Source organism: Melospiza melodia, chromosome 30, assembly GCF_035770615.1.
Source record: "Melospiza melodia melodia isolate bMelMel2 chromosome 30, bMelMel2.pri, whole genome shotgun sequence".
In the NCBI taxonomy this organism is placed as follows: Eukaryota; Metazoa; Chordata; class Aves; order Passeriformes; family Passerellidae; genus Melospiza; species Melospiza melodia.
In genome coordinates, this window is record NC_086223.1 from 1,723,394 (window position 1) to 1,747,799 (window position 24,406).

At 39.0% G+C, this 24,406-nt stretch overlaps 1 protein-coding gene across 6 annotated transcripts in view; it reads right to left on the reverse strand.

The window, feature by feature from the left end:
- The window catches only part of TANC2 (tetratricopeptide repeat, ankyrin repeat and coiled-coil containing 2), a 145,324-nt gene that overhangs the window by 108,844 nt on the left and 12,074 nt on the right, over positions 1-24,406 (reverse strand). For all 6 annotated transcript variants that reach the window (XM_063178963.1, XM_063178961.1, XM_063178962.1 and 3 more), the window contains exons 2-3: positions 16,587-16,649; positions 9,764-9,863 (exon numbers count right to left, since the gene is read on the reverse strand). In XM_063178963.1, coding sequence (XP_063035033.1) covers positions 9,764-9,830 — 67 coding nt within the window. In that variant the 5' untranslated portion in view covers positions 9,831-9,863; positions 16,587-16,649. The remainder of the gene's footprint in view (positions 1-9,763; positions 9,864-16,586; positions 16,650-24,406) is intronic.

Genomic DNA, 24,406 nt, shown 5'->3' on the forward strand with positions numbered 1-24,406 from the left:
CCAGCATCTGTCCACCCGGGATGCTGGACACAGGTCAGAAACCCGACAAGGCTTCCGAGTGCCTGATTCTGAGTCCAGAACAGAGTAAACAGTCATGGCTATTAATTCTTTCTCTCAGTTACAAGGAGATGAAGGGACCTCAGAGATCATGATGACTCACAGGATCGGCAGAGGAGCCTCTCCTGCTAAAGCCAGGTATGAGAAACACTCCCGCTTCCTCTTCTGCCCCCATCCCCATTCCACCAGCTCTCCGTTAAAACCAATGACACAACAAATCCTCCCCAATACACACAGCTGGATTCTTTGAACTGACTGCTTTGACAGGGAAAGAAAACCTCAAGGTTTCAGCATTCCTAAACAAATCCCCTGCACAAAGCACCACAATTAGTATGAGGGGGCTGCAAACAGGAGCCAGATCTGCACCAGCATCTGCACCAGCACATCTGATGTCAGTAAATCCCACAGCACCTCTGGCATCAGCTCTGTCAGCACCTCCTGCCAGGCATTCTCCTTAAAGGCAAACATAACAAGTTTCGTACAAAATCAAGTGCTAGCAGCCCAATATTCCTGGTTTCCTACTTAATTAAAAGGCCTTTAAAACCCTCACTGTGACCAAACGTCTCTCAAGATCTGACAAAGCAATTTTTAAGGCAGAAGAATCCAAGGGTGGGTGAGGCTGCTGCACGCATGCTGGGGAATCTGCGGCAGGAACCGACTGCATTGGACGTGCTGCTGCTCTCACAGCAACCAGCAGAGCACACCCCACTGTTAAGAGCTGATAAATCAATAGTTTAAATCCATATCGTATCGAAATTGTATCTGGAAAAGGCGGAACACTCACACGAAGGCAGTCAAGCCGTGAGGGACGGATCCGACTCCAGCCCAGCCCGGCATCCCTGCAGCAGCATCCCCGCACGCACGGCACGGCGCCTGGAGATGTGGCTCCCGGCTGCCATTGTGCTCCCAAAACAAAGACACAGGGGGGAAAAAAAAAACCCTTGAAATAAATAAATCAGACAGCCCCAGGGGCTGGAGCCCACCGGGAGGATGCTGGAGCTGCCGGCACTGCTGCCGCAGGAGCCGGCGCCGAGTCCGAGCCCGGAACCCGCCGCAGCGATGGAGAGGGAGCTGCAAATCTTGTTCTCAGCATTCCCGATGGATTCCTGCCTGCTAAGAAATGACACGTGCCACATGATCTGCCTGCTGCTCTCCCACGGTGAGATGTGCCTGGGAAGGGGCAAAGTGTTTCCCAGCTGGAGCAGGGGGGAAGAGGGAGCCCAGTCTGGTACTGGAAGCAATTATTTGAATCAAAAGTCCTTCCTTGTGAGTATTTTTCAGCCTCAGAAAACAATATGCACCCCCACTACAAATTCTTATTATGCTATGATTAATTCTATTATAAATTCTATTAAATATTCTATTAATTCTATTAAATATTCTATTAATTATATTATGATTATTGTTGTTGCTGCTATAAAATAGCAACGTGGCTTAACAGGCTTTGGCAATTCATAAACATACTTAAGTCCATCCACTTATCATCCAAATTCTTCTTTGAGCAAAGTCATTTGGGCAGAGCAGGAGTTACAGATTTTGGTTTTTCGAGGGAACTGTAACACAGATCCGGGGAAGCATCACCCAGCAAATGTGATGCTAAAATGCCTCAGCACCTCCCAAAAGTTGGCACTTTTTTTTCTCCACCTGCTCCTGCATGCTCCAGCTACATTTTTATGGCAGAAACTTCCTCTTTTTAGAAGCAGAAAGGGCTTTAAGGTCCCTTCCCAACCCAAATCACTCTGCAATTCAACAATAAATGGACTTCAAACTGTAAAGGTCTATTGTCTTCTTCTGGGATATCCTGCATTAACTCCTCATGTTGCTTATTAGTAATGAAAATCCACAGGAATAAAAGACAACAAAAAACCAACAATAAAACCAACTCAGTGGTCAGAGGCCAAAAGACTTCTTAGAGAAGACACAGACCAATAACAAAAAATTCTTTGCCTGTGCAAATACATTTGTGTTTATTTTTATTGCTGCAGTATTTGGAAGCCTGAAATTAAGGTCCTACTGTGTTGGCAGCTTGTACAAAAAACACAGCAAGAAAACACCCTTGTCATATTATCTTTATTAACTTAAGTCCTATTCCTACAAGGGACATTGCCAGCATTCCTGCCCAGGAATTTCAGACACAAGTACAAATGAGGTTTTTCTCCAGCATGAAGAAATCATATATGCCAACATCTGAGTTATTCTGGGGCAGAATGAATCCTAAGTTCAGATCTCAGTGACACAGATCTGTACCTTCATCATATCAGAAGCTGTTATTTGTCATTGGAAAAAAGCAGGTACTTCTAATCTGGGGTACAATTCATCTCACCTATTTCATACAGAAAAAGCAGCATCCTTCCTTCTATTAACATCAAGTAACTCTTTTATCCAGAGACACCTATACTGAGTATGTAAATCAAACCCAACAACCCCTCCCTTTTTTATTCTTTTTTTTTTAATGTGGGAAGATGACTTCATGACAAAAATATATGGAGTAAAAAACTATGTGGCTAATAATATTTGGGAATTATAGAGTGTATTTCATTCATAAATTTTAAAACCAAAGTAACGATGTATAAGTCAAAAGCAGACTATATTTAGTATATAATTAAATTGTGTCACTTGAAATCATAACAAAAAACCACCCCCAAATATAAATTAAAAGCCTCTTTTTAAATCTGTATGTTGGAATAATGATCTTTATATAATAATAATCCACGATCTTTATTTCCTACTCTAAGAATGATCCAAAGATCAGGTTCAACAGATTAGTTTTGTCTACCAGCAAATCAGTAACAGTCTCAGAGGAGAAGTGATGGCTGAACTCACCTAAAGAAGATTTTCAAACCTATTTAGATGACAAAAAGTATGTTCAGATGAGGTCTGAACACCTTATAAAGCTTCTAATCAAATGTCCATAGCTTGCTTCGATTTTGAGCGGATTTTTGAGGGGACTAAGAGAATATGGGTCGGCTTCCATACTGATCTCATCCTCAAAAAGAAAATTATATAAAAGGAAACATAAATCCTCCCACTTCAGAAAGATCTTGCAGCAAAAATTTCCACAATTCGTTCAAATAGGTCAGTTATAGATGGAAGCTCCAGCAAAAATTATCCATGAGTTATCTAAAAATATATCTGATACTAAAAAAAAATAGTCCTCACAGACATGCTGAGAGGAGAAGTTTGTGCAGGCAATAGAAGAGGCTGAAGAGGAGAAACTCCTGAAAAGGTGCAGCTTAAAAGTCAATCCTCTCCAAAAGAAAAGATGATTTTTCCACTAAAAGTATTACTAAGTTATAGACATTTACTCTTCCTTAAGGAAAAAAAGGGAAAAGGGCAGCTGCAATTCCAAAAAGAGAAATTAATGATGGAATTGCAGAGTCATTCCTCACACCTGGCACAGGTATTTCCTGCAGCCCAGAAATGTTTTATGTGATCCAAGTGGAACGTGCATCTTGGAAAAGCTTCACATGTACAGTGCTGATCATAAAAATCCCTCAAAAATAAAAACATCAGTCATATTAATATAATCTAAAATGGATCAGTACAGATTCAGCATCTGTCAATATAATAAACACCTGCAAGAATCTGCACTAACACTTCCCAGGGACAAGCAACACTGAATATAAATAATATTTATCTTTAGGAACTGGGGGGGAAAAAGCGATATGGAAAACTCTCACATCTTGGACAAGAAAACATTTTTTATATTCAACACACTGAGGTAAAATGGCAAAATCAACATGCAGGTGTTGAATATTTCTAAAAGAATTTATTTATTTAGAAACATTTAATACTTACTAAGTTTCTAGAATTATAAGAAACATTACTTTTAGGTTGCTTGTATAAAATCCAAAAACCCATTTTAATAGATCAGATTACAGATTTTGTTTAAATCCTGCTTTAAGGGAAGGAATTCAAGTTTGTTCCCGGGGCCAGGCCTCTCCCAGCAGGAAACCCCCAAGTTATGACATCTCAGTGATTTCTTACTGATTTTCCAGATGAAAATGTTGAATTCACTGAAATACACATTATTTTCTTAGAAGATTTGATTGGATTGTTAAAGTATTACAGATATACAAATCCTTAAGGTTTCTTCAGGCATTCTGGAAAGGACATTTCACTTCTCCAACAGCTTGGCTGAACAAATCCCTCAAATTGGTATTATTTCCCTTTGAAGGTAGTGTGTATTTGAATTGTATATGAGAATATCTTTTTTATGTTGAATAAGAGGAGACAAGGTCATTTGATGTGGGAAGATGGAACTTCAACCCCTTTGCACATCAGCACAGGAATTTCGGTGGGATTTGATGGAAAACTCCTGCTCCCTCTACTGGCTTCAGTATTTCATCACAAATGTGTCAGTAAATGGGAGTAAAGCCACAAAATTCCACACGTACCCAAAATGTGAGTTCTGTGCCCTGTTTTGGGGTCCCTCCTGCAAGAAAGGCCATGTCCAGGGAAGGGAATGGAGCTGGGAAAGGGGCTCAGCCTGGAGAAAAGGAGGCTCAGGGGGGACCTTCTGGCTCTAGAGTTGGTGGCAGTCACACGTGTGAAAATATTCATGAATCAGAATTAAATAAATAGATATTATTCTAATACAGGCTGCTAAAATTCCCTCTAGGATAGTAGCGCAGGAGAGAAGCACAAGTTTCTTTGTCCAAACATCTTGTATTTTTCTGGGAAAAGAGTTTGGTACATGAACAAGACATATTTTGATCGAATAAATCAGAATACTAGAAACAGTATGCCTGTGCACATAAACATCTTCCTGATACACTGCCTTCTTCAGAAGGAAAATTCTGAACTACATAAATGCAAAACAAACTTTCAGGAAAGGTCAGTTCATGCTTACACAAACTCAAGGACAAACTTTACTGTGGTCAGAGGATTTGTCAACATACTCAAGTCTTGTTTAGAAATGGATTTATGAAAAACCAGCCGTCTTTGTGGAAGAACAGGATCTGAATTATTATTATTAGGGTGGAATACCTTGAACATGTGGATACAGTCAGTATTCAGGACCATAATACATGATGGGTCTTTTAACACCTCACTTTTAACACTTTATTAAATTAAGTCACCCAACATTTATAGGACCGACCAATTGGATCTCATCACTCAGCAATTTCTTTCAGAAATGAAACTGAAAAAGCAATTGTGACCCTCAAACTCTTCTGGGGTAAAAGTTATCCTCAGACTTCCACAAGAGATCAGACAGATGAGAAACTGCACAGAGATCTGGCCAGGCAGAAATGAGACCTTCACAGAAATGCCTTTTATCTTCAAAAGGCAGGAATCCAAGGAGAAGAGCATTTGACAGGGGCCCTTTCAGTCCCAGAATTAAAATATAAAGTGGCAGGTTCCAAAAAGCCCTATAAATACATTGGAAATGAGGAGTAATTGGGTCTTCTGCAGACCAGGAAAGAAGAAGAGGTTTTTTAAAACCCTGCGCCAAAAATATTCTGAATGACAGGCAGGCTCCTGGCTGGGAAGCTCCAGATAAAAATTGTGCATTTTATAGTCAAGAACAAGCAAGATGTAATTCCTAACTAACTCAGAAGAGAAAAGCAGACCCTTTGGGCTAAGGATTACATGCCTCAGATTTTAGAGTACTTGTCTTGCCTTATTACTTGTTTTTTCTGTGTGTGGGTGGGGTTGTTTGTTTTTTAGTTTAGTTTTGTTGTTATTGTTATTTTCTTGATGTTTCTTTGCTTTGTTTCATTGTTCTTGGTCTTTCATTGTTTTTTTTTGTTTGTTTGTTTTCCCCCTGTTTTTTTTCTTTTGTTTAATGTTACATTTATCTTAGCCTCTGTCAGAAATAAACAGCACAAATTCTTGGGCTTACTCCTCACAAAATGAAGGGAAATAAAAAACCCAAACAAAATGTGCAGTTTTGCAGCTGAATTTCACCAGGTTCAAAAGGGAATCCAAACTCTTACAGCAGCATTAATTTAATGTGATAATGTAAGAGGGAAATAGTCCATCAGCTTGGAAAAGAACATGGACAACTGTAACAGGTGAAATCACGAATCCCTTACATGGATTTATTTCCCTAACAGGATACTGGAATGAATACAAGGGGATTGATTTGATGTGCACTGCTTCAATACACACCCAGACCAAGGAGTGATTAATACAAGCAAGAAAACTGCAGATAAATTAGACAGGTCCTTAACAAACCAAATAAAAACAATAGAGAACCTCATGGTCTCTGGATTCAGAAAACAGAACTGCCCCAGAAGAACTGAATTAGGGGAGAAGAAGCCACAAACAAAAAACACAGTCCTTTTATACTTTAAAACAAACACATCTTACATAATACAGCTCTGGATATAAAACAAATGAGAAAGCTTGTATGTCTGAGTATCTCTAAATTAATTTACACTGGGAAAACAAAGGTAATCTGCAACTATACTGAGATCAGATTTCAGCACCACAGATGCTATCTGGCAGCTTTGTGGAATATCCATTTATATCAGGAAAAAAAAAAAAAAAAACCAAAAAAACCTAATCAAAATATTGTTGCAGGCATATTGTGTCCTCAAGGCATTACTGTAAACCATCCAGAGCACTCTTGAGTCACGGGAGAATTTTTCTTAAGACAAGACATTAAATATGTGCACACATGTGCATTGAGCACTGTGTGTCCACTGTGAAACTCCAGCACTGAAAGGACACCCAGAATTAATCACAGGAGATTACACAGGCTGATGCTGCAGTAGAAATTAATTGATTTTAATTAGCACTACTGAATGTAACCGTCTACTCAGATGCATGTAATTGTATTCTTCTTTTATAAATATTTCGTGTGTTACTGAATCATAACACCCATCAAGCAGCAAAGGGGAAAACCCACCCTGGCTGAGGTAAAATAAATGTTAATCACAGTTCTCAGAGAAGTTGCTTAGCAGTTTCTAGAGGAGGAAAATTAAGAAGGCTACTGCTGTCATTACCAGTGTTCTTTTAATCACCAAGAATTATCAAAACCACATCACATCTAGGAATCATTAGCTTGACTCCACTGCTCCTGTTTGTCAAGTGCTGCTGCAAATGAAAGACACAGCAAAGCACAGGGATTTCAAAGGCCAGTGTGCTCCTTTGGATTCCCCAAGAAAAGAACACAATACCCTTAACCCGGCTTCAAAGGCTTTTTCCCACACTGGAATGCAAAGTGACTGGAGTGCAGGGAATGAAGACACAGCACAATTTCACAGAGACAGCTGGGTGGGCTGTCACCAACCCACAAGACTCAGACTGAGTACATGGCACACCTGAAACCTCCAAAAGATGATTTTCCTAATGTGGAGTTCAGGATTTTATTCACAGTTCTCCGAGATAGGTGTAGCTCTCTGATGGGGCAAATCAGAGCACCAAAACCATCAAGAAAGCTTAATTTCCAGCTTCTAATTAGCATTCTAAATCACGTTAAACAAAATTTTAACATTTCAATAAACACATAATCTTTTTAGAGCTCTTGAATGAGAAAAAATCCAAAACCTGCAGTGTCCCACCTATGTCCCTATAAAACTGCCAAGACAAAACCCACCAATGAAGACAACACTGTGGAGGGACCTGAAGGACAGCACTGACTACCAAAAGTACCAAATTTGTAATTTGCCAGAACTGCAAAGCAAATAAATACAGCAAGTTTCAGGCTTACAGTACTGCATGCAACACAGAAAATGTACAGTGAAGATTTACTGATTGTTTTCCTTACTGTGTTGCAAAAAAATACTGACTTAAATATATTTATCTAAAAAAAGATCTAGGCAGCAATGAATTCATCTAATGTCGTGTAAGAGTTTAGAAGATTAACAACTATCTGAAAAATTATTATGCAGTGCAGGGATGTTTGCCACTTAGTCACAAACAATATAAACAAACCTGATCATCTCATTTTCCCATTCCCTCTCTTGCCCTGAAGAATGCCAAGCAGAACTTCTCAATAAAGCAACTTATTTCAAGGGCAGAATTGCAGTAAATTTAACATACACTCCAGTCACTAGGCATTAGAGAGAACCTCATCAATTCATTTCTGTCATATTATTTTTCAATATATGAATGAGAAAACCCATCTTCCCTTCAGCTTTGCCCAAAAGCAGACTGTCGAATCTCAGTGCTTCAGAACTGACATTTTTCATTCACAAAATAAGAAACACGTATTTGCAGAGCTTGGCATATACAAAATCCTTAATATTGCTTCTGGGAGATAAGCCAAAAGGAATACCAGGGCCTGTTAGCAGCACATCTGACAAAGAGAGGGCTTTGTACAGAAATCACAAGTTAAGGTGATTTGTCTATGTACAGTTCTCTAAAGGTATCATCAAAGGACTTGTACTTTCAAAGAGCAAACGTGACACAAATCACAAGAGGATGGAGCCATCTGCTCACAGGTCTTCCACAAACCTGCCTTTTCATGCAGGAAACTCCCTCCCACCAACCACTCCTGCTACAAGAGACTGAGGAGCTCCTATGGGAAGGAAATCTCCATAAAAGCAATGAGCAGCCAAGACCTCAGGCCTGAATTCTTACGGTGCCTTTGCAAAACAGACTTTCACCTGCTTTGAGATCCACACCACAGTGCATGCCTGAGCTGCCCAGGACCAACCAACACCCCACAATTACCACCAGACACTGGAAAAAGGGACCACTGATGTCCAAAGCGTCAGTGCTGCCCCACAACTCTCCTTCCCCAAATACAACGTGGCCAGGAAGATATTAACAGATGGGATTAACAACGGCCAAATTCTGGCAGTGTGAGAAACACACAACTTGCTGAAAACCAAAGGAAAATGGCCCATTTTCCCACTGCCTTTACCAGCACTGTGTCTCTTCATCCTCACCTCTGGTGTCTCAAGGAACATCCATATGAACATCCATAACATAAATATCCACATTACACAGATGCACAAGTACAAATAAACACTGTGTCCCAAAATATTTAACATGTGCTGCCAGATGGCTTTAAAATTCAAAATGAAAGATCTAATTAAAAGCTCTTCTCCTGCCAACACTCCATTTTTGGAAAAAAATACAAAAGTTAACTAAAAATGTTTTTAAAGCCTATCAATATTTTGTAATGTTTTGCTTTACAGTTACAATCTCCCTCAATCTCTGTCATGGATGAAACAGGCCAAGTCACATGAACCAATACTAACTGTAAACTCCTGAGATGGTGGAAAAACAAAATTGACATAAATGATGACTAAATTTGGGCAATTCCTCCTTTAATTTCAACTATTCCCGTTCCTCTCTCTCCGTCCTGTTTAAAAATAAAAGCTTAGAAGAAATTGCTGCTGCTCTCACAAGTTTTGCCTGTAATTAACTTGTGGCAGTGAAACCTGCTAATCACAGACATTTCAGAAGAAAAAAAATTTCTTACTTTCCATAAATGAAACGTGAACCTTGGTGCTTGTTTACTACAAGATTATGCAGAACTCTTACTTGCTTTTCCCTGCATCTCATCACCCCAATAAAACCAGATGATGGCTCTACATCCATTCAAAAACAAATACAGCTTGAAATTAAAAGCACAGCACAATATTAAAATGAAGTATAATGATGTTTGGGAGCCTAGAAGATCATCAGCTGAGCACATCTGTTCATTAAGAAGGAGGAAAGTCCTGCTAAGACCAAAACAAACGTGAAAGGGGTGGACTCTGAAGCGCCAGGGTTCCACGTGCACGGGGAGGCGACGGTTACTTACCGCTGGACCTGTTTTTGCGGTTTGACTTCCCTCCTGTGAGAAGCATCTTGAGACTGTTTCGAAACATGGCGATCCCGCTCCGCTGGGCTCGGCGCAAACGCTGCGGGAAGCAGAACAAGAGACACGCAAAGTCAGCGCTCGCATTCGCACCGCTGCAAGGCGTTACGGAGAAGGGAAGAGGAGCCAAAAGCAAGGTGAAGTGATGGAAAAATTAAAATTGAAAAGTTAAAATTGAAAAATTAAAACGCACAACTACATTTTTACAGAATGCAGTGTGTCACTGTTAAAGAAGAGCTAAAACCAAGGTGAAATGATAAAAAATTAAAATTGAAAAATTAAACCACACAACTACATTTTTACAGAATGCAGTGTGTCACTATTAAAGAAGAGCTAAAACCAAGGTGAAATGATGGAAAAATTAAAATTGAAAAGTTAAAATTGAAAAATTAAAACGCACAACTACATTTTTACAGAATGCAGTGTGTCACTGTTAAAGAAGAGCTAAAACCAAGGTGAAATGATGAAAAATTAAAATTAAAAAATTAAAATTGAAAAATTAAAATTGAAAAATTAAACCACACAACTACATTTTTACAGAATGAAGTGTCACTGTTAAACAAGAGCTAAAACCAAGTTAAAATGGAAAAATTAAATTAAAAAAATTAAGCCACACAACTACATTTTTACAGAATGAAGTGTCACTGTTAAACAAGAGCTAAAACCAAGGTGAAATGATAAAAAATTAAAATTGAAAAGTTAAAATTGAAAAATTAAAACGCACAACTACATTTTTACAGAACGCAGTGTGTCACTGTTAAACAAGAGCTAAAACCAAGGTAAAATGATGAAAAATTAAAATTGAAAAACTAAACCACACAACTACATTTTTACAGAACGCAGTGTGTCACTGTTAAAGAAGAGCTAAAACCAAGGTGAAATGATGGAAAAATTAAAAAATTAAAATTGAAAAATTAAAATGCACAACTACATTTTTACAGAATGCAGTGTGTCACTATTAAAGAACAGCTAAAACCAAGGTGAAATGATGGAAAAATTAAAATTGAAAAATTAAAATTGAAAAATTAAAACGCACAACTACATTTTTACAGAATGCAGTGTGTCACTATTAAAGAACAGCTAAAACCAAGGTGAAATGATGGAAAAATTAAAATTGAAAAGTTAAAATTGAAAAATTAAAACGCACAACTACATTTTTACAGAATGCCGTGTGTCACTGTTAAACAAGAGCTAAAACCAAGGTAAAATGATGAAAAATTAAAAAATTAAAATTGAAAAATTAAAATGCACAACTACATTTTTACAGAATGCAGTGTGTCACTGTTAAAGAAGAGCTAAAACCAAGGTGAAATGATAAAAAATTAAAATTAAAAAAATTAAAATTGAAAAATTAAAACACACAACTACATTTTTACAGAATGAAGTGTCACTGTTAAAGAAGAGCTAAAACCAAGGTAAAATGATGAAAAATTAAAATTGAAAAATTAAACCACACAACTACATTTTTACAGAATGCAGTGTGTCACTATTAAACAAGAGCTAAAACCAAGGTAAAATGACAAAAAACTCTTTTGCCAATAAAATTCCTAACAACAACATCATCCACATAAAGCCTACCATTCAGTTTGCTTTCAGTTACCTAGGCTTTATTTCCAGGACAACACAATCCCAGTGCTGCTGGAATAGCCATAACCAAATTTTGCCAAATAATTTATCATCACACAAGTGGGAAAGACACAGCATTTAGCAAATTGCCTCCATTTCCCACCACTATTAAAGCCAAACCCATCAGAAGGAGCTGCTGCCCTTCCTGTTGCCCAGAAAATCAATCCTGCTGACACCAAGCACAACTCCAGATGCTCTGCAGCTCCTGGGCTGGTTGTCTGTCACATTCTCTTGTGAGCTGGATAAATTGTCATGAGGAGACAAGTCACTCAAACCCAGAGTAACTGATGCAAAAATATCAAACAGAAACTTTATCCCTGTATTTTCCTTGCTGTACATGTCTCGAGAGGAAAAAAAAAAAAAGGTTGTTTGAGTATTGCTGAAGATAAAAGAGTGTCTGGGATCACCAGGCACACTGACAGCCTGTGCTGGGGAACAGCCACTTATTAAAGCATGTACAACATGAAAACACCTACAACAAAAGCAGTTCAAACTAGACCAAAAGAATTGTGAAGAGTCTTTGATCAGTACATACAATAAACCACAATTTTCTTTCTATTGTACACGTGATATTCCATAGTTACAAGATAACACATTCATATTGTAAAAATAATGGGGTTTTTCTCCTGTAACAGTCTTTGGTTCCTCTTGGAGGATGCTCAGTAAATGCCATCTTGCATTTCTTCCCATTTGTCTGATACTTTCAAGTCTAATAATACAATAATGCTCAGTTCAAAGAGCTTTTAATGTATGTTTAAAGCCAGTGAAAGTCCTTTTAATATGGTGTTACTGAGAGACACCAGCATTCCAGGGCAGCAGCTCAGAGTACATACACCCCAAACCCCAGTAAGCCAACAGGGATGGCACCAACTGCAGCCTTTCCTGACAAAAGTTCACATTCCCAATCCCACAAAGTGATTTGGGAGTCTGTGTCCCTTCATGGATGAGTATTAAACATGGAATCAGTATTTCCTTTGCATTTATGAATCACTTGAGCATCCCCTGGCACCCTTCTACCACCAAAACACAAGGAGCTGGTGTTCAGGCTCATTCCCATTAGGATCCCCTTCAGAGCATCCCACTGCTACATGTCAAAAAAAATTCTATTTGGGTACACAGACAATTGTTTAGGGACTTTCCTCATACTGGTTTGCATTGCAGAGAGAACTAAGCAGGGCTAAGCCAACAGCTGAGCTACAGCTGAATTCAACCAAATTCTGTCAAAGAAGCACATATAGTTTGCTAATAATTATATTTACCTGTATTTACCTTATATTTACCAGGGCCAGGCGGTGCAGTGCTGCTACTAGGGCTGAACTAAGGCCCTGCATAGGGCACAGACAGAGCCTCCATGAATTTGCTCCTAAAAACCCCAGAGTGGAGAGAGAAGTGATGTCCTGAATAAAGACCCTGGGTTACCAGCCAAGGGACATCCCAAGGACCAATTCCATACTCTCAGGGGACTGCTGGACCACAGGAAGATGACTCTGCCCATGCCAGGGGCTGGAACCGGGTGGTCTTTATCCCTTTAAGGGACCTTCAACCCAAAGCACTCAGTGATTCTGTGACTCTCCGTCTCCTGATACGGTTCCTCATTGTCACTTACACACAATACTGATGTATTCCACGTGTAAGCACTCGTTAGACTTACATCCTGATTAGTTAAGGTGTTCACAACACAGAGGAGCAGGTGACCAAAATAAATCAGCTGCTGGTTTTCATTTTCATGCACAGCTGTGTCCCTTTGTGGCTCTGAGCAAACACGGTCACAGCTCCTCCTCTGTTCAGCCAACACCACTAAGCCAGAAGTAACATTTAAGAAGAAGCACTCTAAATTAAAAATCCTGTTGGTTGTGTTAGTTCATGGAATTAGAAGCATTAACAGCAAGCAGAATTACAGTATTAGGAAGAGCTGGATCAGAGAAGTTTTCATCCTAACCTGTGAATTCCTTAATGCAGCTCACAGCCCAGGTTAATGCCTTTCTCCAGGATCAGCAGAAGCAAAAGCTGCAGGAATGTGATGGGGATCCCTCACACCTCCACTAACACAGGATGCTCTGGCAACAGTTTGGGCCACCAAGAGCTACTGCACTTGATTTGTCCTTTGTCTTTCCATTTGTAAGCTCACCAAACAAAATGAAGACAAGCACAAGTCTCCAAACAGTATCAGCAGATGAATAAAAATGATATAATCTCCATGCAGCATTTTTAGAAAAAACAGCTCAAGAATCTCCTGGTTTATGTCCAGACACTCTGACACATGTTGCTTGATCTTCTAACAAATCTAAATTTCAGTGAAATTCACAAACAATAATAACTTTCTGGAGCATGAGAAGGCAGTAGTACAAATATGATGAGGAAAAAACCACAAAGTGGAGGGGGTAGAGGCAGACTGAGCTCTGCAAGCTGCAAACTTACACAAAATGCTAAGCTTGAACAAGTCAGCGACATCTCATTAAATCCTTTGGGATCACAAAGGCCTATTTCAGTGTTTTCTTAATCTTAAAACAGAGTTTGTAGACAGGCTGCAGAAACCACCTCATGTTTTTGGTGGCTACACATTATTACAGCCCATAGAAGTAACTTTTGCTTCTTTTTATAGAGATATTGTCTGCCAGACGAAGAATTACAAAATCAAAGCGAATTTTTATGCCTATATACCACCAGTAGAACAACCAGATCCCTGTATTCTCCTCCTCTCTGATCACCCCACTAAAAATAAAATTTTATTTTATATAAAGCTGATTAGCAGAGCTAAGCTCTTGTTCAAAGGAGTGTTTGATGTCCAGTGAGTCGTACAAACATTGCTGGCAAATTTTGTGCATGTCAGCATTAGGAGCTATTAAATGTATATCTTAAGATTAGAATTCTGTGTTTTTTCCAATAAAACCAATTTCTTGACAAGTGGCAGGAGCTCCATAAACTCCATGACCATCAAATCCATTAAACTCTGCCTCACCACACAAGTGGGAATAACTGACTACAACAAGTCTAAGGAAATATATATTTATAAGCTTGGTCCATGCACATTTAAACACACAGGAGCAGAATTTAGAGATTAAGTTTAGAGATTAAATATTTCCAGGAACTTTAGGAATGAAAACAGCATTGTTGTGACCTAGCAAGCTTGCCAAGAACTTCTAGGATTATTTGGAAATACAAAAACAGCAAAGGTATTAAATGCACTAAACCCTACCAATTAGAGGTCTTTAAGCAATTAAGAGTTTATTAAACAGAGTTCTCTAATAGGTTTAGAACAACGAAATTAATTGTTTTATGTTATGTTTCTCCACAAAAGCCTGAACACCAATAACTGTCTTGGGGGGCCTGACATGAAAGCCAATCTGCCGATCCACTCTTAAATAAAATATCTGGAGATCTCTGGACAGGATCTTTCCTTCAGATCCTGCACAGATAATAATCCTAGAGCCCCTGCACTTGTGCTGTCTCCTGTCCTCCTGATATGACCCCACTGTCTTTGCTTCTCCAACTATCTTTGACAGAAATACATAAAAATACACCCCTAAAACACCTAACAGCATTCCCACTGGAAAAACGCGTGCAGGAGGTCACCATAATGTTTCCAAGGAAGCGGGAGGTTGGCCTCAATCCCTGCTTTTATTTTATCAAGAGAAGCAGCTGCTAATGCTCCAGTTAAAAAGCAATTCTGAGAGCGTAACAAAGTAATATTCCAATGTTTGTGAACAACAGCCCTAAGGTGAACGTGGTCACACAAAGTTCTTGATGAGTCTGTGGGGATTATGCTCACTCAAAGTCTGTGGCACTTATGTTCAGAGGTAATTTTTATACAGTTACAGCCTGGGAGGAAGGAGACAAGCACCGTGTTATTATGGAAACCCACACAATTTAGCAGAGGAACAGCTCATTTTGGAGCACAGCACTTGCAGAGGCTGGAGCTGAACCAGGAGGAAGACGCAGGGCTCAATCCCTCAGCACTCACCTGCTCCGTGCAGGCTCCAGCTTCCCCTTCTCTGCTAACATGAGCTTGTTTGCCTTTCTGTCTGGAACACAGTCATACTTCAAGTAAGGACAGGGGAGAACAAAAGCACGGCTGCTCTCAGAGAAAGCTGCACTGACAGACAGCTTATGACTCACTCTGAAGCCAGAGAAACTCACTACTCCCAAACAATAACAAAACTCATGAGATAACCCTGCCAGCCACAGAATACCAACTAATAGACTCTGTAACCATAAGGTTTTGGTCAACATTTGAATTTGCTTTTCTGGGGAAAAGATTTCTGCAGCAATACTTAAGTGTTGACGTTTAACACCTATTTAAAACATTGCAGAGAAGAATGCAATCACTCACTAGGAGAAAGCCAAAAGTCAGTTCTCACCTCAACATGAAAATGGGATGACCTTGAAATTCAGGAAATTTAATTTTGAACCAGGCTTTGTCATTTTGCATAACCTGGTTTCTAATTCTAGATTAATGATACAGACTGAATTCCCAAAGGACACTTCCACTCTCCATATACAACGTCATAATTCTCCAGCCTTGGAGAAAAATGACAACCAAAAGCTAGAAAAGCCATCACCTCACTTTCATCAATTCACCTGTGGCGCTTTTAGTGTCTTCTGTGTTGCTCATAACAGTAAAAATTATTGCTTTGGTTTTAAATATTACTAGTAACTGCCTCCATCTACAAGCAAGGGAATAGGTATCTAAGCTTGAAATAAAATGTGGCACAGTTGTGCACAAGCTGAGTCTTGCTAAACTGCCTTGAAACAAATTTTAGGGCACTTCCTACAAGCTGGAATCATAAAATGGCCAAAGCTGGAATGGACTTTAAAGTTCACCCAGTCTCACCCAGGGATCCAGGGGCAGCTACAGCTTCTCTGGACACCTCACTTCCCTCACAGGGAACAACTTCTCAATCTAATCAAACCTAATATGTGCAAGCTCTCACATCTTTTTCTCTAATACAATCAGGTTAAGAATTGGTAAAATTCTTAGTAAAACTTCTTGGTAAAACTGTTATAGAAAGACAGTGCCCTTGTTCCACTTTCAGGTGATCACACATCAACGAAGAAACAACAGAAGACAACTGCGACTCTAAACAATTAAATTATGCCTGCAAAGAACACATGGGATTGTAGGAAGAAAAAAAATGCCTACCTTGATATCTTTAGACAAGTTAAATCTTTAGCTAGAAGTGTCCTCCTCCATTCACTGCAAGTCCTGAAAGACAAAGAAATGCAGCAGAATTTAGAGGCATCTTCTCAGCACCCTCTGTGCCCCACCTTGTCCAGGTGCACACACAGAGCTACAATAATCCCATCCCAGGAATAAACCCACAACTTTTCCAGAGAATTACTGTGTAAGGATCAGGCAGACCCCACTCTTCATCCTTACACTTAAAAAGTGAATGCCCCTGCTTTTAAACTGTTGTTAATCAATGCTAATTTTGGTCACCTGCCTCTTCCTTCTCACCACTTTTCAAATGGGAAGAGAAAAAAAGCAGATATAGTGCCCTTTGACACACATCATATAATACATGATTTAACAAGTATATTTCCCTTCATCCTACCAAGTTCTGCTAAAAGCCTACAACCTCCCCACTGTTTTCTTTAAATTCAACCCTTAAATAAACATAATTCCCAAGAGGGATCCAGCACTAAATCAAGGGTTCAGTACTTGGCCCTTTGCTCTGTCATCATGTCCTTAGAACATGAAGTTCATCAACGAAAAGCCACAAGAAATAGATCTTGCCACTTACTGAAAAAGATGACAGCAGCTATTTTATTCCCAGCCTGTGTTTTATTTGTGCTGACGATACTGCATTACAGCCTTCACCAATCTATTGTTTTAGAAATCTCATTTGAGAACCGGCAAGTAGAAGGCAATGGAGACACATTTCATTTGTCACCCAACAAACAAACAAAAAGAATCAAAGTAAATTGAGGCCACCTTGTATTTGCAAAGTAAAGTGTTCAACTGCATCAGTCAGGCTTTTTATTCTCCTGCAAGAGAAGTCATTGGCAGCTTTACTTGGGATTCATGGTGCTCCCAGAACTGTAACAGCAACTTCTCCTATGGCCTTAGATTAATACTTTTGTATTAATTTTGGTGAGGCCCTGGCACAGGGTGCCCAGAGCAGCTGTGGCTGCCTCTGTGGAAATGTCCAAAGCCAGGCTGGACATCAAGAGCAACCTGGTCTAGTAAAAGCTGTCCCTGCCCATGGTATGGTGTGGAACTTGATGAACTTTAAGGTCCATTTCACCCCAAACCATTCTGGGATTCTATGATTCTAAAATAAACCCTCTATTCCTTAGATCCTAAATATAGACAAAAGAAAAAAACAGATCCTAAAATAAATATTTGGCCTTCTCCACAATTCTTTTAAACAGTCCATATCTGGGTACTTGCAAACACCTCAGGTGAGTGAGTAATTTTTTTCAAAAGCAGCAACGTTACAATTTTTGGAAAACTGAAAACATCCGTGGAATAACTAAAAATAAATCCTTATAAATGTTTCAGCATGCTGCCATCTATCTTCTTAATACAGCTCTGAATGTGATACCCTGTAAAACAAAGAGCAGGAATGTTCTGTGCTGTGTGAGCTGCAGACAAGCACTTCCAACCCATCAGGAACTCCCCATCTGCATTCCATGAGCAGATCCAATGAGTCTGCTTTGCACTGAGCTTTTAAACAGCAGAGCTTTTATCTGCTCACAGGATTACATTAAAAATCTTTACGTGAAAGCCGCAGATATTAGTGGGTTGTCAATAAAACCTGAATGGCATTAAAGCGCTTTAATTCTTTAAATGCCTTTAACCCTCTAATTATATTTGTAAATTCTGCTGTTGAACTGTAAGAAAGTTATGAATTCTGACATGTTGTATCACAACAAATACATTTAGAGACTAATACACAAACAGCTTTGGTGGCAGAGAATCACTTTTAGAATCATTCCCTCTTGATTAAACACACAAATCACCAACTAGTACACGTAGCTGCAGTATTTTCCTGTCAGGCTAAAATCCATGAAGGAAAAAAAAAAATTAAAGCTTAAGGATTCAAGGCAAAAACCAGAAAAGCTGCCTCCATGGAAACTTGACTACATAGTCTGAAATCACACCAGAATGTTTGAATTCACAGCAACAAGTTTGAGAAATGTCTTGAGATATCTTGAGCTGAATATCACTCATGCTATATTTGAAAATATTGAACATCAGTACTGAGAAACATCCAAATAAAAGGCTGAACTAAGACTAGTTTTCTATTCACCCTAGAGTAAACAAAGGAACCTTTTTCCCCCTCAATCCAAGCAAGCAGGTAAAATAAAAATTCACAGCAATTTTGAAAAGCTAATTGAATCTGAAGCCTCTGGAGCAAACATAGCAAAGGTCACATGTATCCTGATCTCAACAGTTTAATTATATTTTCCCAGAGAAATTAGCAACTTACTCATACTTTTATCAACAGAACATTAATACACAGACATTAAACACAATGGCCATCTGTCTTTGAAAACCAAAACTACCCCAATGATCAGAACATGCTGCTCAACCAGTCCTGCTGGAAAGCAAAGGCTCTAAAATGCTCTCATGAATAGGGATTGCCATCTTTAAATGCAGTTATTTTTCTAGTTTTGGCTGTCAGATGCACCAGCTGGTATAAATTGAGCAAGCCTGGATGGTATTCTAAAATCAAATCAAATCGCAGTTGAAATTCTTTGCACATATATACATGTTGGAAACAAAATACATGCAGACTAAAAATAATCTTGATTTCAGTTCTAACTTGCATAAATTAATTTTAAAGCAAAATGTGTGTTTTAATGATGTCTGTCATGTAACAAATCAAAGATCAGGAAAATGACAGAATTCTTAAAATTATTGTCATGTAACGATGACCGACCTAATTTTACTGGGGACTAATCTGGAAAAAAAGTCTCACGTTTCCATCTTGGCAAAGAGTTTGTCTTCTGAACCTCATATTCTCTAATTAAAAGCAAGATTTAAATCATATGTTGCCATACATAATGACTGCACTTACACAGTTCATTACACAGGAAAGTAGACCATTGATAAATCAAGGATTCCACAAATAACACCATACAACATAACACTCCAGTCCAGAATTAGATACCTCTTGGCTGATTTTCAAAAGTATTAAACAAGCATCCACTCTACCATATTTTAAGCTGGCAACAGTTTCTTCATGATCATCACTCTAAATAACAACGGGAAAGCATCCAGACCTCAATGGAATAATGAAAAAACCAAAAAATCAGAAAACTGACCATGATTTGAATTAAGATTTTTTTGCTTATCACGTATGCCTTAAAAAAAAAAACCACCCTGTGTGTTAAATGTAGACGACATCCACATTCTGCTCTTCACAACCCAGACTCCTGCTTTTATATTGCAATTATAAGGAGCTCCCATTTTATTTTCTGCTCACAAATAGTTCCAACCTATTCATGAAGGATTGCATTTTTCAGCATCTTAATCATGTTTATCAAAATTTACAAACTTACCTATTTTACCACCTTTTCCCCAGCAATCTGGGGCAGGAGCTGTTGCTGTTTTATGGCACCTGGTGGTCCCCCAGCCCTCACCTCTCATATTTTCACACTCTAATTACCATCTTATGTTTAATAACTCTGGCAGACAGAGACTGTTGGAGCAATGTAGGAGTTAGTGGTGGTGCCACAGCAGAAAGGAGCAATAAGTAAGTGTAAGTCTTGGGTCATGCTACTCTCACCAGCAAATCTGCTCAATGGCTTTTAGAGAGAGAACCAAGTGTGAGTGTTGATTATTCCTTGACTGGTTTTCATTTCAAGTATTCCAATACTGTAGGCTCCAGAAGGAAAGCAAGCCAGTTATTTTTGTTGTTTCTTCTTGTTTTCCTTGGTTGTGTACGCTCTTCAATGCCAAGAAATGGATAGGGTTTGGGTTTTGCCTCAGTGAATGATGACATAAGTTATTGATGATTATACATGCCTACATTTGCATTCCAAATGTAGGGGAAAATACGTTCCCTCTCTTTCCATCTCCAGGAGCCATTAGATTTCCTCCATAGGACAGATTATAGACAGGATTTTAAAAATCAGTTTGTTTTTGTGGTTGTGCAACTTTATGGAATAATCTCACCCATAACTGCCAAAGTTTTACTAAACTTACTAAAGTTTTACTAGGGGAGCAGTTTAGAGGCTTTGTCTAAAACCCCAAACCAACTCTGCTGTGTTATCACTGACTTTGACACACGCTTTCTGATGCTCCTGGCTACATCCACGAGTCATGCACTGAGCATTTCCTTTCCCAGAATGAAAGGGAACTCAGAACAGCACTGGAACTGCAGCATCACCTGGTTTTACTGTGAAACCAGGGAAAGGACCGTGCAGTAAAGCAGGCAGCAGGGGTAGGGCAAAGCAAATTGCACCTCTGGTTTTTCCAGTGCTCCTGTACCAGCCAGATGAAGTGACTGAGGCACTTCTGAGCCACAGGCAAGGATCCTGAGGCCAATATAATGTTTTGTTTAACTGGGATAAGTTAAGAGGGTACTTGGTATTCAAAGCCAACTTCCTAAGCCATACTAATGTAGTTTTCAGGAGTCACATTGAAAGTAACTCAGTCTTGGATTTGGGAAGTGCTCAGCTTACTCTGGCTCTCTCACTATGAATGTTTTCTGCCTGCTACTGTTTATCTCCTCAAGGCTTTGTGGACTTGGTTCTTTGATTCCCTTTTTGGACCCCAAACAGCTTGCTCTATGGTTAGCTGATTTTTCCTGTTAAAAAAAAGTCTCACTGGGCTTTCAGTTCTCACTTGCATCACACTGAGGAACTACAGTTGTTTTTGCCAGAACTGTAACTCTGCGTATCTCCATTTTTTGCTGCTGGTTGTGGGATGAAACCATAAACTCCTGATTGTGCTGTTAGCTGAGGAGGACAGTGTGGAGTTCGTGTATACAACACTGAATTCTTCTGAAGCCTGCTATGTGCTGTAATTTCAAATGTACTCACACAATGGCTTCATTTATAACTCATAGTTTAAACACACTGTCTGAAGTAACCCCTTTGGTTACATTCCCCATTCATTGGTCTCAGCCTCAAACAGCAGCCCATTGTCTCCTTTGCTGTAGCTGACATAGCCAAAATGCCTGATTCACCTTTATTATACTCTGAAACAATGTCTATCAAGAAACAATGGTCCGAAATCTCCTCAGGCAAGTTCTGCAGAAAAACATTTCTGACATCAAGATGCCTTACAGCAAATACAGCAATCGCCTGGCTGCATCACCACCCGTATCAAAAAGACTTTTTTCTTTAGCAAGAATGAGTCAGAAACATGAAAAATAGTTAAACGTTCAGAATCTTGTAGCTACATTGGATTATCTAACATCTAAATTAAGTATGGACAGCATGTTTTCCAAAGTTCATTGCTTTGAAAGCCAAATAATGCAAATGATACGGCAGAAACCACTTCAGGATAGTCTTAACACAAATCTAAAAAAAGGCGTATTTCCTCAGCTACCAGAGAGCTTTTATGCTCTATAAACACACACAAGGAAAGCAAAGGAGGAAAAATCTCTGCTCTCAGCTTTTGGGCTCTTATATTAAAGCAATATTCATAATCCCTACTGCCCAGCTGTGTGATACAGTCATTCAACTTGTTAGCCTTTAGAGATCACAAGACCCATGAATAAATCCCTCCTTAATACAAGATGGAAGCAACTCCCCAGCTCAGCAACACCTCCCAGGAACTGAGCCAAGGCAAGGAGATGAACACAGACACCAAAAAACACAAGAAAAGCAGCATGACCTCACTTCCAGCAAGGATTTAAAGGGCATCATGCTGAGAGACAAGCACGGTACATACCATGTACATACATATATTCCACTTGAAATCCGTGCTTCATTCACCCTTTTCCAATAATTGGCTTTAAAATGCATCTCCTTCTCTGCTACACAGCTCCTCTGTACTCCATCATCCCTTTGCTACCTAAGCCATGTCCTGTTTCAAGTCTTCCTCAGCTCTAAAATATCTTCTATAAAACAAATGAAACAGAACAAAAGCGACTCTTAAGAAAATTTCCTGGTCTACTTTATTTACAAGTTTGTTTCTATTAACCAAACCACTGAGCCACTACGACATCCCTCCATAACAACTGATATAGATCTCAAAAATTCCTTTAAGGTGAAACTATTAAAATACTGAGGGGAAAACATAGGAAAGCTGCTAAGAAATCATTTCGCTGCTCTATAAAGCCCAGGCAATTAGCATTACAGTAAATGAAACCTGCAGAAAAACCCAAAACTCTTCCTCCTCCCAGCAAGCTCACTGTGCAGAGCCCATAGCGAGTGTTTGCCTTTGGTTTTCCGGGTATAGGAAATGCATTTCCTCTGCTGCTCCTGCAGCCCACTGCAGGAGAGATTCACAGAGCAACAATGCCCACAAAAAGAAACCAAACTAAGAAAATCTCAACTGAGTCAACACTGAACCTAAAATTACTCCTTCAGTGTCAAGCTAAGGTGTCTGCTGTTAAAAGGTGACTCTGCTCATGAGTGACTTTTTGTGTAATAATTACTTTTAATACACTATTGGCACAGACAGTGTGGTTTCATTGTAGTTCCTCTGCTGCTCTATCAAGGAAAACAAGGATTCTTCCACTTGCACCAGGATAAAGAGGCTTCCTCCTTCCCAACACAGTTTGAATCATGCATCAATATGTGACATATAATACAGATTCTGTGTTAGTTCTGGGTAATCTGACAGTAGAGAATTAGATCCCGAACTTGAAATCCTTCTAGGAAGTTATTACTGCTGCAAAATTACTATAATATGACTACTGCAACAGTTAATTAAAAAGATCTGTCACCATGCTCAGGAAAGAATTTTTCACAGGCTGTTTTTGCTACCAGCTCCACCTGCTTTAAGTACTCACACTATATTGGCAGTAAAGTGGAATGCTTAGTTGAATCTGTATAAGCAAATTTAAAATAACTACACCCCTGAAGTAATGAAAAGAGGAAGATAAGGAATGAATTTCAGTATTATTAACAACACCCCTTCTCTTTAACTCTCAATTATATTTGTTTGTATAAAATCATTTGTGTCAGGGCACATTTTATTAGCTTGCTCTAAAACATCTGTAGAAAACTCAGGCAGCAATTAGACAGATTAATGTCTAATACTGAAGAGTAATTTACCCCATTCCCCACTGCCAGCTAAGAAATGCTACTTAGCCCTCCCTAAATGTACTCTTGCTACATTTTTCCAGACTACTGAAGAATATAAATTATGGCTATAAATACATACACATAGAATTTTTAAAGACTATATCAAATTGTTAGAAAAAGGGAAACCATCTAAAATTCTCTATTAAAGGTTGCAGTCAACAAGACACCAAGTCCCAAAGACCTTATTACAAATACACATAAACAACATGGTAAATTCAAAAGAATTTGGGGAAAAAAAAAAGTCATGAAGATTTACCAGCTTCCAATACTCAGCTAATAATTAAATGTGAAAATCCACTAAACATCCACTGAGAAGATGCTGCTTAGAGCAAAAGGTGACCTGTAACCTTTACTATGAGGGTGTGTAGAAAAATAATGCTGATTCGCATTCCAATTCAGTCTCAAGCCTGCCTGCCCTGCAGATAAGATAAATGCATCTGTAACACCAGGCAGTTTTCATCAGAAACACACAACTACATTCCTTACAGCTCAGTCTCAGCAGCACCCACCCCCTGAACCACTGCCCCACATACATAATGCATAATTATTGGGAAAAGCGCATTAAATAAAATTTTAAATTCCTTTCCTTGCATTTATTTAGAAATAATAATAATAATAATTTTTAAAACCTTTGATCCAAGGTGCCATGAAAGGGCAGTACATGTGCACTCAAGGAGAAAAAGCAGCTGCACACTGATCCATCCTTGAGAGCAAGTCACCCCGAGTGCAGTGATCCATTCTATTCTAAGG